The sequence below is a fragment of the Bacillus rossius genome, chromosome 2 (genome assembly GCF_032445375.1).
Source record: "Bacillus rossius redtenbacheri isolate Brsri chromosome 2, Brsri_v3, whole genome shotgun sequence".
Taxonomy (NCBI): Eukaryota; Metazoa; Arthropoda; class Insecta; order Phasmatodea; family Bacillidae; genus Bacillus; species Bacillus rossius.
Window position 1 is genome coordinate 89,291,155 of NC_086331.1, and position 17,912 is coordinate 89,309,066.

At 35.6% G+C, this 17,912-nt stretch overlaps 1 protein-coding gene across 2 annotated transcripts in view; it reads right to left on the bottom strand.

The window, feature by feature from the left end:
- LOC134529443 (signal peptide peptidase-like 3) overlaps positions 1-17,912 on the bottom strand; it is a 151,100-nt gene that overhangs the window by 118,406 nt on the left and 14,782 nt on the right. For both annotated transcript variants that reach the window (XM_063363544.1, XM_063363543.1), the window contains exons 3-4: positions 8,228-8,305; positions 2,329-2,429 (exon numbers count right to left, since the gene is read on the bottom strand). In XM_063363544.1, the coding sequence (XP_063219614.1) occupies positions 2,329-2,429; positions 8,228-8,305 (179 nt within the window). The remainder of the gene's footprint in view (positions 1-2,328; positions 2,430-8,227; positions 8,306-17,912) is intronic.

Sequence of the window (17,912 nt, forward strand, 5' to 3'; positions counted from 1 at the left end):
CCCTGTTTTATGTTTATAAGTAATTATTACAGACGGTCTGGACATGGAAGTAATTTAATAATTATTGTAAAAGGATTTATGTATTTTATAATAGTAACCCGGGGCACGCTACAGCAAAGTGTAATGGTAATTGTGTTCGGCGCGAAGGGGCGCCATGTTGCCACCTGCAAGCGATGAGCTCAGCTCAGTCTCTCTCTCCCGCCGGCCGAGGGCGGACAAGTCTCTGCCTTGAGGCGACCACGTGCGTGGTTCGCCTCCTCACCTAATCTGATTCGTGCCTCGGGCGTTTTATAGTTGTATCAGTGGAGGATCGTGTAAGGACGTGTACCGTGAGTAGAATAAAAGCCAATTAACTGTGTTACGTGTTTTGTGTTCGGGGGGCCACGTGGGTCCCTAACCTGGTCAGCAGCGTGTGGGACGCCCTGAGAGCCCACTGCGGTAATTAGAAGCGTGCCAGACGCTGAGAGCGGGCTTAGTTAGGGACAGGAGCTGCGTATAACATCTGGAGGGCTAATATCTCGCCGCACACGGGCCACGTAACGCCCTGAGTTAGAGTCTTTCAGCCGGGTCCACGTGCCCACTCACATGGTGGCGCCCATTAATTTCCACCGATATTCTCACCTCAACACCGGTACGCCCTCAAAACTATAGGTAATTAGTTATAGCAAAGCTGTAAAGAAGTGTATTTAAATATTATCAATATTTTGTAATAATTATTATTGCAAGAAAGTGCGGGGACTTGAACTATGAATTACCGCACATGAATTTGGTAACTGTTAAAGTGGAATTTTGTAAGTTGTTAATTTTTTTATACGCGATATTGAATGTAGCTGCGTATAGCGTTGAAGGTTTCTATTTAATTATAGAGTTATCACAAAATGCATTTGACTTCTTCATTTTTGGTAATGCTGCAAATTTAAGTACGTATATAATTTTATTGCCTGCTCCAGTGGTAAACAAGGGTATAGATGTAACTTCTTTATGTGACCCATTTAAATTTGTATTTACTTGGGGAGTTTGTGGATTTTGCATCACGACGCATAGGACCCAGTAGGGAGCGGGCAAGTTGTTATCTCTGTTTGGAACTATGGGCAGAGGTAACAAATTGACACAACGGTGGTTGGTAGATTCACATTTGCAAGTGGAGGCCAACAACTTGAATTATATTAAACAGATATATGCTGCCAAAACATAGCAAACTAAACCATGGCTCCCTACTTTATCACTGAAAAATGCTGAAACTATCGACCTCGTCAAAATATGAAACTACGCCTCCACGCATATTATCTTTACGCAATGTACTCGGCAGCGATGCTAGGAGGAACAGGTTAGCAAAGAGCAATGAAAATGTTATACGGTAAGCACATGAAAACAGAATTCATACAATGTTCCTGAGTCAGTGATGAGTGTATTTATATTAATAATTTGCAATACGAACAAAATGAGAACACATGAGTTTGCTCGTTACCGAGGATAGATGTTTACACATCACTGGCAAGTACTGAAAGACTTGTTCACATTTTTTTTTATTTTCTTTGTGTCCTCTGTGTCTGGATTTTCATTGTGTGGTGATTGTTTTTATATTTTCTGATTTGGTTGGTTTTTGATAAATGTTTAATTATAAACATTTGTTGAATTATTATTTTTTTGTGCTTAAACATTTAATGGGTGAAAAAATACCAAGCCAATATGGTGCCCAGACAGGGACTATGCTGGAAAAAGTCACTGAAGGAAAAGCTCAAGAAAGCAGTGGAAGAGCTGACAGCACAGCCTAAGAAATGCCTCAACCTTTGCGATGAAATGGCCAGCAAGAAAATTCTGCAAAGGTGTATCAGTAGTGATGATAGCTTTATGGTTAACCATTTAATGGCAGGTAAGCTACCACTTGTTGCTCAACTTTGCTGCCCCTTAAAAACATCACACCAGTTGTGCTATTAAGTTTATATTTACCAGCACTAATTCTACTACAGGTATTGTCACTGTGATTGCTGTCACAAGTGATTATTAACGGTTGTTGTGTTCAGATTAGGGTCTTCTCGTGTTTATTATTTTTACGTGAAATTTTATGTTTTTCTTCGTTGATCTTTTAAAGACTATAATTTATTATCCTAATCAATGTTTGCCATAAATGTATATGGTTTTTGTGTTAGTGTGCTTGTTTCTGCCATTTTCACAATGGCTATTTGACTAGATTGTAGATTCTTCGGTCTTTCATTAACATATCCTCAGATAGTAAAAGGCAATACTAATATTATAGCCAAATATTATTTAAGACAAAACAATCTACAACTAGACTTCCCTTAACATTAATATAAGAAAGTAACCAACTATTTTCAGATGAAGTTGGTGTAGCCAACAACCCGGACAAGCTTTGGGCTCGCTCCTTCTCTTTCTCCCTTTCCCGTGCCTCCTGCTCCATGTTCAGGGACCTGGGGATGTAAGCATAAAGAGAAACAACCATGATATATGTCAATAAAATAAAAAAATCAACAAATGTAATAAATAAAAAACATGTAGGTACATAAATTATAATTTTTATTACAAAAATTAATATAGTAGAAATTCAACTTAAAAAAGTTGTCCTGAGTGTCATTCTAGAAAGAGAACCAGTAATTAACAGTAGATTAAAATGTAAAACAGCACATAAACACTCTTATAATTTAATTTTTATTTTTATACATACTTTATCTCTATACTTCAATTTCTCTTGTTAGATTTATTTAACAGTTGTTACATTAGCATCATGGTATGTAAACTTCTGTAAGTTCCCAGTGAATACGTAATCGTAATCTAACTTTATAGAACGTGTTATGAAGAAAAATTTGGTGCAAACTATAGAACAGCCCAGCCAATCTGAACACTTGAAAGTCATCATTAAGTGATTTCTTTCAGCTAGTACAATGTAAAATATAAAATGCTACTTTAAAAAAAAATTTTGCAGCTGTAGACAGGGCATGAATTGTCTGAAGTTGAATCCAAGTGTTTAGATAAGCTGGAACACACTATGCCATGTGTTTTACTGCAAACAAATTCATTCTTCCCCTCACCATTTCCATGTGACTTGCTGGCAATGGCAACTACAGACAAAATCTTCTCTTCCATGGCTTCAAAAGAAAATTTTGACCTTCATGCCGCAGGAAGAAAAATAAGGTTGCCAACTTGCCCTTTCCACAAGCACACATGAATTAAAATAACTTATCAAAGTATATTCTTTCATTCATCCACCCTATAATTTTACCTTTAGGAGATACAACACTAACATTTGCTTTAATTACCTCTTTTACACATGAAAGATTATGTACAGAACTAGTAACACATTTCTTCAAAATGACAAATGAGTTACGGTAAACACTGCTAATTTAATCACCTATAAACAAACACTCCACATTTCCATCTCCCATTAAAACACACACACGACTATCACCCAAGTGCTAAAAAAGTGTAATTATCACTAGTAACAACGTTTGACTACGGCCGCTGTGCCCAGTCTACATGTTCCTACTGCCTGAAAATCAAAGTTTCATGGAGACTACATAATTTTGATGATAGAATTACCATGTTTTCCTGAGAAATTCAACAATTTTATATGCCTTAAAATAATTTTTAAAGTTAATAAATTACAAAAAAAAATTACAAACAATTTGTGCAAGCTCAAGTAAAAACACTCAATTACAGTCTCTCTATGTAAACTATAGGTCTTAGTTTGTGTGCCATAAACAAACAACAGGCCACATATCATAAGTGTTTCAGAGGCATTGGTTAACTATTAAAGTAAGCATAAACAACAAACTACAATAAAAAAAGAAAATCATAAAAACAATTGTAAATATTTATGTCCAGTAACTGAATGAATATCTGTGTTTGGAATTTGTCTATCAAACTCAACACTCTGTTGGTCTCCAATCAAAAAAATTTCTGCAGATAGTTCAAAATGTCAATTTTTCTGCATTATGATGTCATTACCTTAGTTTTAGGTATCACGATTTCCCATTAAAAATTAAATATCAAATATGTTCACTTACTAAATTCCCTGAGAATCCCGTGTATTCCCATTGAAATTTTAAAATCCCTGACTTTTCCTTATCTGTATCTACACTGAATTATGCATGATCAACTCAGTTCTGCACAGCCTAAGTTTCTTCATGGTGGCCATAGAATTTGAGTAATAAAATTTCCTGTTTTTTTCCAAAGATCTTGTAAGTACAAATTGTTTACACATTAGAGAAAAATGTTTTAAAATATGAAAAATTAATAAAAAAATTCACATTTAACCTTTTAATTACAGTTTTTTCTTGTAAACTCACTGTGACGTTGACCATGACTATGCCCTCCCTAAGCCCAATGTGCCTCGCCCCGCTTCAGGCTCCCGCACTCTCTCCACCCACCAGAACCCTCTATTTCAAACCTCCCGCCACCAGAAACCAGTGTATGTGTGCGTGTGTTTGGACGTCCCACAAGAGAAGCGCATAGAGCCTGTGCTGCATAGCCCTATTTTTATATAAAGCAATAAAGTGCTATTTCTTGTATCATTGTCCAGTCCCACGAGTGCAATCATGTTTTCAGGTAGTCTGTAAGGACGGAGCAGCACAATGCGCCACCTAAATAAAGCACCCCGCAAGCTGTTGCATTTCGCACCAAAATAGTACTTAATTAAGTATTACTATAAACATTATTAATCAGCCATGAATATATGCACATTATTGTTAAGAGTTTGAAGTGTTTTGTTTGTTCCGTGTTCATTTATATTAAGTAACTGTCGTCTAATGGTAATGCTGAGGCTTCCGGCCGACATGACACACCGAACATTGGCAGTCGTTTCCGTTCAACGCTGGAAGGACTTCAACTTTTTGCTGCAACTGATCTATTAATATCCGTCATCATAATTCACTTTCTAAACCTATTTATTAATCCTAGAGGCCTGTTCCGGGTGGTAAAATGATTTAATTAATAATTTAAGTTGTAACATTGCAAGAACATTTTTCGACAGGCGAATATATGTGTTGAATGAGTGAGCAACCTATTTTGAAAGTGATTGGATTTGTCTGTGCATTCTATTTGAAAAATAAAACAAAACTAAAATTGGCGCAACATCTTTTTATTTTTGTATACAACAAACTGTAACAAAGTTCGTAGCCAGATATTTAAAATCTACCGACGAGATTAACTTCTAGTCTAGGTCACGGGGTACCCTGGTCCACCGTAAACCAATTTCGTTGCCGTTGGCACTTTTACAGTTTTACAGTTAGAGATCTACTTGAGTTCCACACGTAACAAGCTGTGTGAATAAAAACCATCTTAACTGCAATTGTGAGTGATCTATAGTGTGACAACGTGCTCCTTGCTGTACCGAGTCTCAAGGCATGTGGGACGCCTAGAAAGCCCACTAACAACCATCTAGTGGTAAGGTGGAAACGTGCTTGCCAATGAGAGCAAACTAGCAGGATAGATTACAACCGAATATAGGAGACTGTGTGTAAAGTCAAAAATAAATAACCTGAATATTCATTAACTTGAATATAAAATAGTAAAATGGTGTTTTAGGAAAAGTTATTATACTATTTAACATGTATCTGGATGTGATAAACACCTTAAATCACATCGGCATCAATAGAATCTGTTGTAACAATTTTCCAACATGGCCTACCTTTTCAGCCGCAGATTATATATAATTAATGAGCCAAACAACAAATTTCACATAAAAAAATTAACATTTCTATAAATTTGAGTAAGCATTTGACTTCTACATAACAACAAGGTGCATAGTAACAAAAACTTTTTTTTTTAATGAGGGGTGGCCTACGGCTCAAAGCCTACAGCCATAGGTCAATTTTCATTATATGCCATCTCTACATAATTCCATAAGCAATCAAATAACCGTATGTAAATTTTACACCCATGCCTTACCTTGGACTCGAACCCACGACCCCTTGTACCGTAAGCTGGTGTGCATTCAACTATGCGACGGCAGTCAGATAACAAAAAAAACATTTGATATATCAACAACGATCTCAAATCTTTTGAAATTCCAAACCCACTAAAACATAGGCCGTCTATAGCTATCATTCGGGCTAAAACATCGTCAAGAGAATCAGTTTTCACAAAAGAGTTAGAAAATGAACTAAATTTTTGTTTCAAAGGCGGTTCATCACCATTATGACCAGCAAATAAGGACAGCATTGGAGTAATTTCTTTTGTGTCATGTTTTTATGATAGATGAGTGTGTAATCCTTTAGTGATTCCTCCCAAGGTTTTCGGTATAGCTGGACTATGTTTTTACCATCTTTAGCGACCATGAAATGGCTCCACACTGCTGATGCATCTTCAACTGTTTATGCTTTACAAAATAAGTTTCTTTAGAAAATTACACTATGCGCCATGTAAAGTTTTTCTTTTATACAGTCAAAAAAGAATACCTTTAAAAATGATAAAAACTGCATTACTATTGTTACAATATATAAATCTTATAGCTATACATATAACTTAATATTTATCTAGTAGTAAGTGTGGCTAGGGGAATTTTTTTGCTTTGAGAAGTGAAAGTGGCTTATAAAATTATCTAGGTAAAAGTTATTTATTTTCAAGTGAGTGATTATATGTTTCAAACAAATGTTATCTTTTTTTTTTCAATCTCGAAAATCCCGGGTTTAAGAAATTTATATCCCGAACATTTCGGGGCTGGAAATGGGCCGGTATCTCCGGAGTGAATCCCTGCTCAAACCACACAGTAATGATCTCTTTAGATTAATTTTAAGATATTCTCTCAATACCACAACCTATTGTCAGTGCAAACGGACTTGCCCGGTCGCGGCGCCGGAACTCGAACAGAAAACCGCTGCTGGCCACTACTCTGTATTTACAATTTTATATAATGTATTTATTGTAGATTTAGGCATGGGAAAGCTTACAGTTTTAATAATGTTACACAATGTGGTATAATAATACAGTAGCAAGTAGAATTGACCACCTAAACAACGATCCAACTCCTCGAACTATACTCGCAAAGGTAATTTAATCCTAGCCGTGTGCAACCAAAACCGACCTTCCCACTGCCACAACCCGCCGCCTCCCCCCCTTCCTCCTCCAGTCTTTAGTGGGAAGCGAAGGACTGGTGAAAAAGAAAGTTGATAAACCTTCCTCTCCTTTGCCCACGACCAAACTGTATCGGCTGTGTGGAGTGAGACCGAGATATTATCGTCAAGCTTCTGCTAGTTCCTCATAGATGGCAGACCGTAGAGCAAGCGCGACACATCCACATACGAAGGCCATCTCGCCACTGAGGCACTGGAACTACGCTCCTGACCTCCTTACACAATAACAGCGACTTATAGAAGCATCTAGACACTTTAGTGATCAACTGCTCTAAAATTTATTGTTTTCGGAGGGGTGATCATTTTTACTGTGCACCAATCGCCTTAAGCATTGTGGTTGATGTATGTTGTTGGTAGTTGCACTCTCATAAAGAATATCTGTAATACTAATGTGTTGATGCTAAAGTGTAGCTTGTCAACCATTAGACACAACTGCTTTCAGAGCTGGAATGACAGACTTAGCTTCCAGCATAATGGTTTTAAGCCTAGACTTAAGAAATATAACATCACAAGTGCAGAGATAAATTCTTTTCCGTAGTCAATTAACCTGCTTGTTAGTGAGCCCAGCAGAATAGTGATCATGATTATAGAGTTACTGTAAAAATATGCACCCACATATATTTTGTTGTAAAATGTTTATATTACCAAGTAAATGAAATGTAAAAGGTAATATTTATGTACATTTGTATTATTCTGACTAGCAAGGAAAAAATAGATGCTTACCATAATTAACTATAAATTTTAACATCTGTGTAAGTGACTGCATATCTGTCAAATATTGTTTGTGTACACTTAAGACTATAATACAGAGGGTTTGAATTCTCCTGAGGATGTAAATAATCAAGGTTGATACCGTGGAAGGTCTGGAGTACTTGGCAACAGGATGGCATTGCTATGTGATTCTCCTGACTGCTGCCAAGACTGCCTAAAATATTATTTTCTGTACATCTGAATCAACAGTACATCAAACCTTGTTATGTAGGACTTATACCGTAATTTAAAAAAAAAACACTATATTATAGAATCTATCAAAACTTTGAAGCTATTTTTTCTTGAGCCAACACATGTGAACCGAGAGCTATCGTAATATTGATGAAACAAATATAGGATTAGCTGTACCACCTTAAGTAATGCCTCACCTGAAACTGCCATACACAATTAGCAGAATGGAGATGAGGAAGGTGGAGACACGGGAAGAATCCATGATGGAATATGCCCTGCAAAAAAGAACATACAAAATGTTAAAATATATATAAATATAAAACTATAATAAAAATAAAATATAATATATATAAATACAAAATTGAACATGAATGAATAAAAGTTTGGTGTCTTGTTGACACCCTAGGTCGTTAAAGACAAGGTGTGAAGTAATATAATTGGAGCTGCAACAGAATGGACAGATGGGAGGAATGAAAGTACCCCAAGAAAACCATTCAGCTCAAAGCAACGTCCACCATGTTTCCGCTTGCTAAAATTCCAGGTTTCACTCAGCTGAAAATCAAACTTGGATTGCCTTTGTGAGAAGCGAGTGATCCGATCACTCAATCATCACTGTCCCCAATTACTATTCAAAAAATGTTGAACATACAGGTGCCAGTTATTTATTTTTCTGCTATGAGTGTTTAAAGTTAAGTTTAAATAAAATGAATGTGTGATGCAAAGACCTCAAACATAAATGTTAAAAAAACTCATTAATATTAAAATTAACTGATTATACTTTGTAATTAGATTGATATTAATGATACAGACTTCCTTGGCAAGATTTTGTTTTCTACTTTTGTATAAAGGTCAGATCACACAATGTTAAACATAAATTGTGAATAGAAATTCCAAAGGCTCTAAGTGCCTAAAACCTGAGGAAATTCCCTCTTGAATATCAGTAAGCATGGCACTTAATATATTTTGATGAAATTACAACAGATACAAAGGTTTGGTATTAGTTCCATTTTGATTATCACTTGGCATGGTACATAGTACATTTTGATGGAATAAGTATGAATATATGATTTTTGGCACTTAGTCCCTTTTGAATCTCAGTTTCAATTTGTTTGCATGTAGCCGAGAAAGAACTGTCTGAAAAAATTTTGCATGTTTCAATCAATATGCATGTAGGACATTTTAGAAGCTACTGCAAACCACCCGGATTAGGTCTGTAATGACAGGCAGAGAATTTTTTTTTTGCAAATTTATGGACTCATGTACGCACTGGACCATTTTTATTAATGAAATCACTACGGTTATAAATTACTCCTCCTGACTTATTTGCAAATAATTTAAAAATCTGCAGAAAAATAACTTCACTTCATGATTGCCTGCTACTCCAATCTGACATTCCTGGAATTTCAAATTGGTGTAACTTCAATCTTATCGCTCTCAATACAGAAAAAACAAACAAATATCATCATGTTCACTAGGAAATTTCACCCCATCAGATATGACTATAAGTTAAATAACTCTCCACTTTATCACTCCCTTCATTAAATTTATAAATGTCACACTTGACACTAAACTATAATCCATCATCATACTGACCAGTTGATTTCCTAATTGCATAGAATATTAGCTTTAATTAAATTCATTACTTCATCATTTATTCAATTATTTCTCTTTATTTAGCCCTGGTAAGACTTAAATTACAATATGATTTGGCCATCTGGAAAAACATCAATAAAACTTACAATAACAAACTTGAAAACATTTAATTTTTATATTATTTATTTATATTTGTCACATGCCCACCAACAGTAAAATGGAAATTTACGGTGGGCACAACACCTACAGACAAGAGAATAAGTTATCACTGCAAGTATGTGGACAAACTCCCAGTCAGCACCAAGAACAGGCAAGCACAATCGGAGGGAAAGTACACAGCAGGTGGGCACATCCACAATTGGCCAACTCAGGAAAGCCAACATATAAAATACTTGCAGTGATCACAGCAAATACAGACAAACACTAAAACACTACAATACAAACACTAAAATAACCAAAATAGTTAAGATATAAGTGAACGAAAGAAAAATAGAACATATATGAATAACTAAGAGAAAAATAAAAAATTTACTTTGAAAATAATATACGAAAGTGTATATATTTAAATTATAATATATAACTAAAAGAACAGACTACTCGATGAGATGCTATTCCAAATAATTGAGCAGTATTCTAAATTAGATCTGATCAAAGCCAAATAGAGTTAAATAATAGGATATGATTTAGGTGCATTAAAAGTGATATATTTGATAAGACCAAGGGTTCTTCCAGAATTAGAGTATAAATAATCTACATGCTTAAAATAATTTGTAATCTAAAATGATACCATGATCTTTTGTAAAGGAGGTATTAGAGATTGAAGTGATTTCTATTTTATAGTCATATTTAACTGGGTGATATTTCATGGTAAAATATATTATGTTAATTTTTCTATTATTAAGTATAATCAAATTTAGTTTGCACCAGTTATTGACTTCATTAATATTGTTTTCAATTAATAAGCAATCATAAATTGTGATAATTTTCCCATAAATTTTAAGATCAGAAAAGAGTACACCAGTAGAGTGATTAAGGACCTGAGTAATATCATTGATAAAGATATTGAAGAGTAGAGGTAATAGTGTACCCCATGCAGAACACCAGAACTGACATTGAATGAAGAGGAGTTGTGATTGTTAATGGATAAAAAAACTTATACGTATTTTTAAGATAGCTGGAAAACCAATTAACATAATTATCACTTAAACCAAAATTCAATAACTTACCACGTAGTAAAGTATGATTAACAGTAACAAAGGCCTTAGCTATGTAGAAACAGCAGGCATCTGCCTGTACCCTGTTCATTATTTAATTATAGATAGGATTGAGGAAAGTAATTAGATTTGTAGATGTATACATCCCTGATCTGAACCCATGTTGATTGCAATTAATCTGTTACTGAGGTGGAAATTTAAAATATGGAATATTTTTTTTTTCAAAAATTTTAGAAAAACCATTAAGTAAAGATATTGGATGGTAAAAAGACACGTTTTAGTACCATTTTTGTGAATAGGTATTACCATGGGTATTTTCCATTTATTAGGAAAAACTATCGATTTCAAAATAAGTTAATGTCAATGAAGTTCATTCCCTAAGGTTTCTGTAATTAAAAACATTCCTGACTGTTGAAACTTTTAAAATGCATACTTATATGCAGTTGTGGACAATGTTCAAGTGTCACAACTGAAAAAAAAAAAAAAAAAGAAAGAAAGAAAGAAAGGTTGGTCTAAAAGTTGCATTCTGAATCCCAACGCTTTGCAATAAAGCTCGTTCAGTAGACAGAATGAGAATTATGCAGCCTGTATCTCACACAATTCTGAGGCAGTGATGGATGAGGAAGCAAACAGTATATAAGGGCAAGCAATTCACGATCGTTGTCTGTGCTAAGCGGAAGCATGACAACGGGACGAGCTACGGATCTTGCAGTATGCAATCAACTCATACAACAGCACCAAACTGGTATTTCTGAGCACCAAATTGGCTGAACATTCTGCTTGACAAAATCCACAGTGAATTATAAAATTTTCACTAAAACTGGAAATAGCTGTTCGGGAAAGGCTCCTAGTCGAATGCGAACATTGACGGATTGGGAAGTACGGTTATTTTGTCGTAACATTCATTAACAATAGGCACTTGGCAGTCGCAGACCCAGTCATATGGGCAAGACAAAGTTTTGAAAGACTATTTCCGAAGCATCTACGCGTCAATATATTAAAATTTGTGGCTATGCATTCTACTAAGAGAGATGTATAACATTTCTCACTTCATCAAATAAATGTCGGCATTTTGCGTGGGCCAATAATTAAACACACTACATAAAAAAGTGCAATCTAAAATGTGGCTATATAAAATAGTTTTACGTTAACATCACCTAACAACATATTGCCATATCCCTAGCAAAAAAATTTAAATTACATTTAAAGCCTTTAATTATTTTTGCAACATTAAAAAAAAATTTCTAGTCCAGTGGGGACAGAGTGCATTAGCTAGCTTGTTACAGACCACAGAAAATTCAAGTTCAATGTCTGGTCAAACGTAATGGAAATCTCTTTTTAAATGCGCATATAAAGTGTGTAACACCCCTTAAATTCATTTGCATTTTACAGTAGCAATCTTTCAAACACAGAAGCCAGTTTCTGCTAATTACACACAGCTTTTGCAAAATTTAAATCAGTGGATGTCCCACAGCTGTGGTTTAAAGCTTCTGGCAGGGGGCCTACACAAGGACATGGGCCTACAATTGTGGATCTGGAAGAAACCTCTGTCGTGCACGCCACTTGATGAGTGTGCTCCAAGTCACCATACACCGAAATTACATGGCCGCGCAGATTTCATTCGCGCAACAAGGCTTGCACACTTTTTCCTCGCCATGCACTTAAATTTGGCTCTCCAAAACATGGCCTCAAAAATTACACACACTTCACACATCCCGTTTGCGTACTTGGCTACATTAAAATACATACCATAAATATTAGAATATTTAAATACAATAAATGATAAAATATTACAAGAAAGGTCTCCACAGATCTAGAAGAAAGTGCTGTCAACTTCAACACCGATTTACCATACCAACATAGTAACTTTGCCCAAAACAAACTTAAAAAATTATCTGCATATACCAAGTTTTTAAGAAAGTCCAATGTCATTGTAACCAGGGGTTAAAACATGGAAGTATTGGTCAATAGGTTACTAGAAAGACAGATGAAGCAAATGATTACCTACCTAATCCTGTTACAAGCACGAGGTTCTTAAACCAAGCTCTGTGATGGTGTGAGGTTGCATGGCAGTGAATGGAGTTGGCAATTTGCATTTTTGTACGGGTACGATCAAGGCTCTCAACCATAAACGCGTTCTTGACGTGAAGCAATTGTTTGGCAGAAAATTATATCTTCTCCAACACGATAATGCATGGCCACAAATATGGCCATGTATGAAACAAGTCCCAGTTTCAGTGTGACCAGCAGCAAATCCGGATCTATCTCCTATAGAGAATATTTGTATAATTATTAAGAGGAAGAGACCCACCGTTGTCCCCGCAATATACAACAATTACAGGATTATCTGCGGCAGGGATGGGGCAAAATTTCTACAGGCACATTGAGCAGTTTAGTGTCATTCATGCCTAAAAGTCTTGCTGCGGTTATCCGCCAAAACGTTGATGTCACCTCTTGGTAATCGAACTGAACAAATATTTTTGACTTTCGTTGTGCAAGGGAATACATTTGCATCATTTATCATAACTATCCGTTTGCTGCAAATAACACAAATGCTGTTACAAGGTTGTATTCAATATATCAAATGTTAATAACATGTTTCTTTAGCATTTACGTTTCGTTGTTTTTCTCACTTTCCTCATTTCAAGCTATTTCTTACTTGAACGAACTTTATTGACTTTGATGTTGTAGTATTAAATATATGTTATAATAAAGGTACTAATAATAAGAGCAGCCTTTCAGAATGTCGGTGACAGCTACTTGTGGATTACATCTTGATGACACATAAATACTTGAAAAATACTGGGCAAATATATTTGATAACACAACAGGATCATTGGATATAACACCATTAACTTTAAGTGAGTGTTGATGTTGTCCTTCATAATTTTGACATATTGCCAAAAAAATTTAGGTGTGCTCTTGACATTGTTATTAATCATTCTGGTCCAATGAATTTTATCATGTTTCATTAAAATTTTCACTTGTTTCCAGTAATGAGAAAATTATATACAATAAAACATGTTATTTCTTTCGTATACTTTATGAAAATATATCTTGGATTTCGGGGCTTGGATTTATTGATTTGAAAAACAAAGAGGATTTTTAGAGGCCTTTTTGTATATGTTGGAATGGAGATATTGATTATTTCACATATAAAATTATTTAACTGACCAACAGGATCATTGACATTGGATAATTTGTAGAAATCTCAACAATCATCTTTTTTAATAGAATTGAAAACACCAAGAAAATTACAGTTTTTAATTTTTAAACATAGGATATAAATTATTATTGTACAACAAACTGTCTATTATAATACTAACATTTAAAGCAGCATTAATAAGCACATCATCCGCATGAAAAATATTAGATAAAACAGAGATCTAAAAGATTTTTAGATAGTTGGGTATTAATGCAGTGGGTAAGCCCGAGGCTAGAGGTCAAATGGAGTTAAGTGCTGAGCCTTGGTTTTAATGTGCGTAAGCAAAATGTCAGCAGGGTGATTGTTAATCCAATCAACACCAGGAATGTTAAAATCATTAAGTATCACTAAGTCTTCTAGACAGGTGATGAGTTGGTCTTGTAAGGTCTCAAAGTAGTCAAAGTATGCATTGTGAGTAACGAGATATTACAGAGTGTTAGAAAATTAGTAGGTGAAGTTTTGAATTTTAGCCAGACAGCTTCAATTCCAGGAAAGTCATAATTATTTATTGTTTGAACTGATATAAATATGTTTTTATTAACAGCAGTTAAAACACTACCACCTCTTTTCTTCATTTTCAGCTGCACATTTGTAATTTTTTAAGATAATATATTGGTCCATGAAATAATGAGAATTTATACTGCTTTCGTGAACCATATTTCAGTGAGGTAGATTATATAATATTGGGAACTGACAAGATTTTTGAAAAATAAAATGAATTTTGTTCTCAGTTCTCCGACATTTTGATATGAAATTTCTCACCCCTTAGGGTTGAGCTACAAGATAAGACGATTACGGTGCTCCTCCAGGCACTTGGGTTGAAGTAGATGCAAACATGCTGGCAATGGGAGGTTCAGATTTAGGCCTACTAGCATTTACAGGCTCCTCAGTGGTATAGTAGGGCCGCGACGTCTTGGCGTGTCGTTTTGCGGGGAAGCGGGGAAGAGTAAATGAGAGGGGAAGCAGCTGCGCGCGCACATCAGCCGCTATGCGGTTCATAGCAAAAACATCAGGCGCCACGCTCTCAGTCTGAAGTGAACAATGGAGCCCGACGCAGGACGTTCAAGATACAATAAAGTAATACATAGTGGGGAGAGGGAAATTAGAAGTAGTGTAATCCAGTGTTGTGATGAAGAAGCTGCCAACATATGTCTGCTAGTACCTCTAACAAATGCAACCGAAAGAGCTGCGCGATACACAGGTATAAGCCAAAGATCAGTTTCGCGCATCCGAAAACACAACAGAGAGACGCCAAATAAAAAACAAACAACAACATTATAAGTTTTTCAACGCATTCCCCGTAATTTCACCCGCGGTTTGTTTGTTTTGCATTTGGCAATTTTCCAAACTTTCTGCACCGCTTGTTAGAATATTTTTTATCTACAAGTGTAGCCGATATTGCTACACATTATATTGCATTATATTACATAATATTATATTACATTATATACTTTATATATTGCATTATATATTTTATGATATATATGATTTTATGATATATATTAATGTATATTATATTAATACATTATTTATTTACAATTTATATGTTTATATTTACATATATATATCACTCCTTTATTTGACCGTTAAACAGCCTCTCATGTTTAATTATTCATTTCAAGCCAAAAAAAAAAACTGGGAAACGTTTGTTGTCAGTTGATGACTTTGATAGAAGAGTGATCAGAGACACTAGCCACGAATTTTATGCAGTAAAAAAACGACAAGGAAACTACTGCCAGTTTTGAAAGAAAAAATTCGGATGGAGTTAGGGAAAGACATCGCTGCGTAAAATACTCAAAGAAATGGGTTTTGTGTGGAGAAGAAGCCAAAATAAGCGAATGCTTCTTCTCGAAAGATCTGACGTTGTTGCTTGGCGATAACGGTAGCTGACTCAGATGAAACAGTGCAGGGAGACTGGGAAGAATATATTTGACATGGATGAATCCTGGGTTGACACTAATTTAACCTTTCAGAAATGTTGGCAAAAGAAAGGTGACGTTGAAGGTGTAGGTAATGGCAACAGGAAATGCAGCGCACAGGCTGATAGTTTTAAGCGTTGGTTCTAGGCAGGGTTTCCTTCCTGGAGCCTCTCTTGTTTATAAAGCAAGCACAACAACAGGAGACTATAAAATACGCGAGGATGGTTTGTTATAAATATGGTTTTCGGACCCCTCGAAATTACTAAAATGGTTCTTTCAGAGTGCTGTTATGGAAAAAATACCAACCCGTGTTAAGGTTCTTGAAGTGCGTGAAAGTGTCATGTCGATCGTCTTCACATTTCAGCCAAACCAAATGGAAAAGTAAGCATCAGCGAGGGAGTTACATGCAAGTCTTAATTAATTGTGTTTCCTACAGCAACCCACAATTACAAATTTAGTTCTTAACTTTAAAGAATTGTATAGCTATGTTTAACTATGTTTAACTAAGCTGCCCAGTCGAGCAAATGGTGCACTACCTTTAAATAATAAATTACCGTAAAGCATTATCGCATCTCTGTATCATTAAGATCTGCGCTGTGTTGCACCGTACGTGAGATTGTTTTCGACCAATGTTTTCGGAACGGCATGGAGACTTCCAGGCCGTTGCTATCAGCGGAGCAGACAAGGCGGGACGTGTCGATTACAAGGTCGCTGAGCTCTAGGGAGTCGACCCGCCAAGACGTCGCGGCCCTACTATACCAGCATTGCTGGCAATTTGCTCTGGGTGACATTTCCCAAAGACGGGTCTTAATAGACATCCATTCGGCCAGAATACTATGTTGTTAATTCTGTTACAGTCTTCTTCCAGTACAGACACATGGAAAGAGGCATATGAATTGAATTTTGTTCGAAGTTTAGTCACTTTGACTTGAGTCAAAATGAATTCATTAATGTAGTCAATAATTTCTTGTTCTTGGGCGGTTGGTTCAAACCGCGTAACAAACAGAGCTTTTGTATTTTTAAAGGTAAGTTTAAAGATTGTTTTGAGAGTAGACATATTTTTAATGCACACTTTCATTGCCTTTTTTTGCATTCATGTTTGCGTTTATTATCTGATTTCCCATTCGATTAGGACGTAAACACATGTTGCACCGTATTAAAGCCTTCTTGGTTGATATGCTGCTAGATGCTGTCTTAAGGCTACGGCCACACGTGCGTGTTTTCACGCTGCTGTTACAGCGTGTTTTCACTCAGCGTGAGATCCTGAGCGACCAATGGCCACACGTGCGTGTTTTCACGCTGAAGCCTAGCGCGTGATTTCACGCAGAATGAATCCGCTACCCGGCCACATGAGCGTTGTATTGTGAACTGGCACCCATCTATGCTATGCAGGCTTGATTATGAATTCATTAAGCAAGAACGCTGCTGTGATTTTAAGTGATGTGCTGTTGTTTCGTAGGCGTCGTCGTCGGCGGAAGCATTCAAGAAAATACTGAGTCCATCCCATATTGAGTGAAACATCAACGAAAGGAAAATTTGTGCTCTTTCATAATAAACTAAAAGAAAATCCAGACAAGTTTTTTGAGTACTTCAGAATGTCCGTTAACTCATTTGAAATACTTTTGTCTATGGTGAAATTAAATATATCAAAAAGTAACACAGAAATGAGAGAATGTGTTAGTGCTGAAGAATGTGCCGAAATATGTTCATGAAATAACTAAATATATATATATATATATATATATATATATATATATATATATATATATATATATATATATATATACACATATATACATATATATATATATACACACACACACACACACACACACATATACACGCGCGCGCGTTTTTGAGTTGACCATGGTTTTAAGGTCTTGGGGTATGAAAAGAAAAACTACATGAACATTTTCCGGAAGTCGTAACATATCGACTACAATGGGTAGTA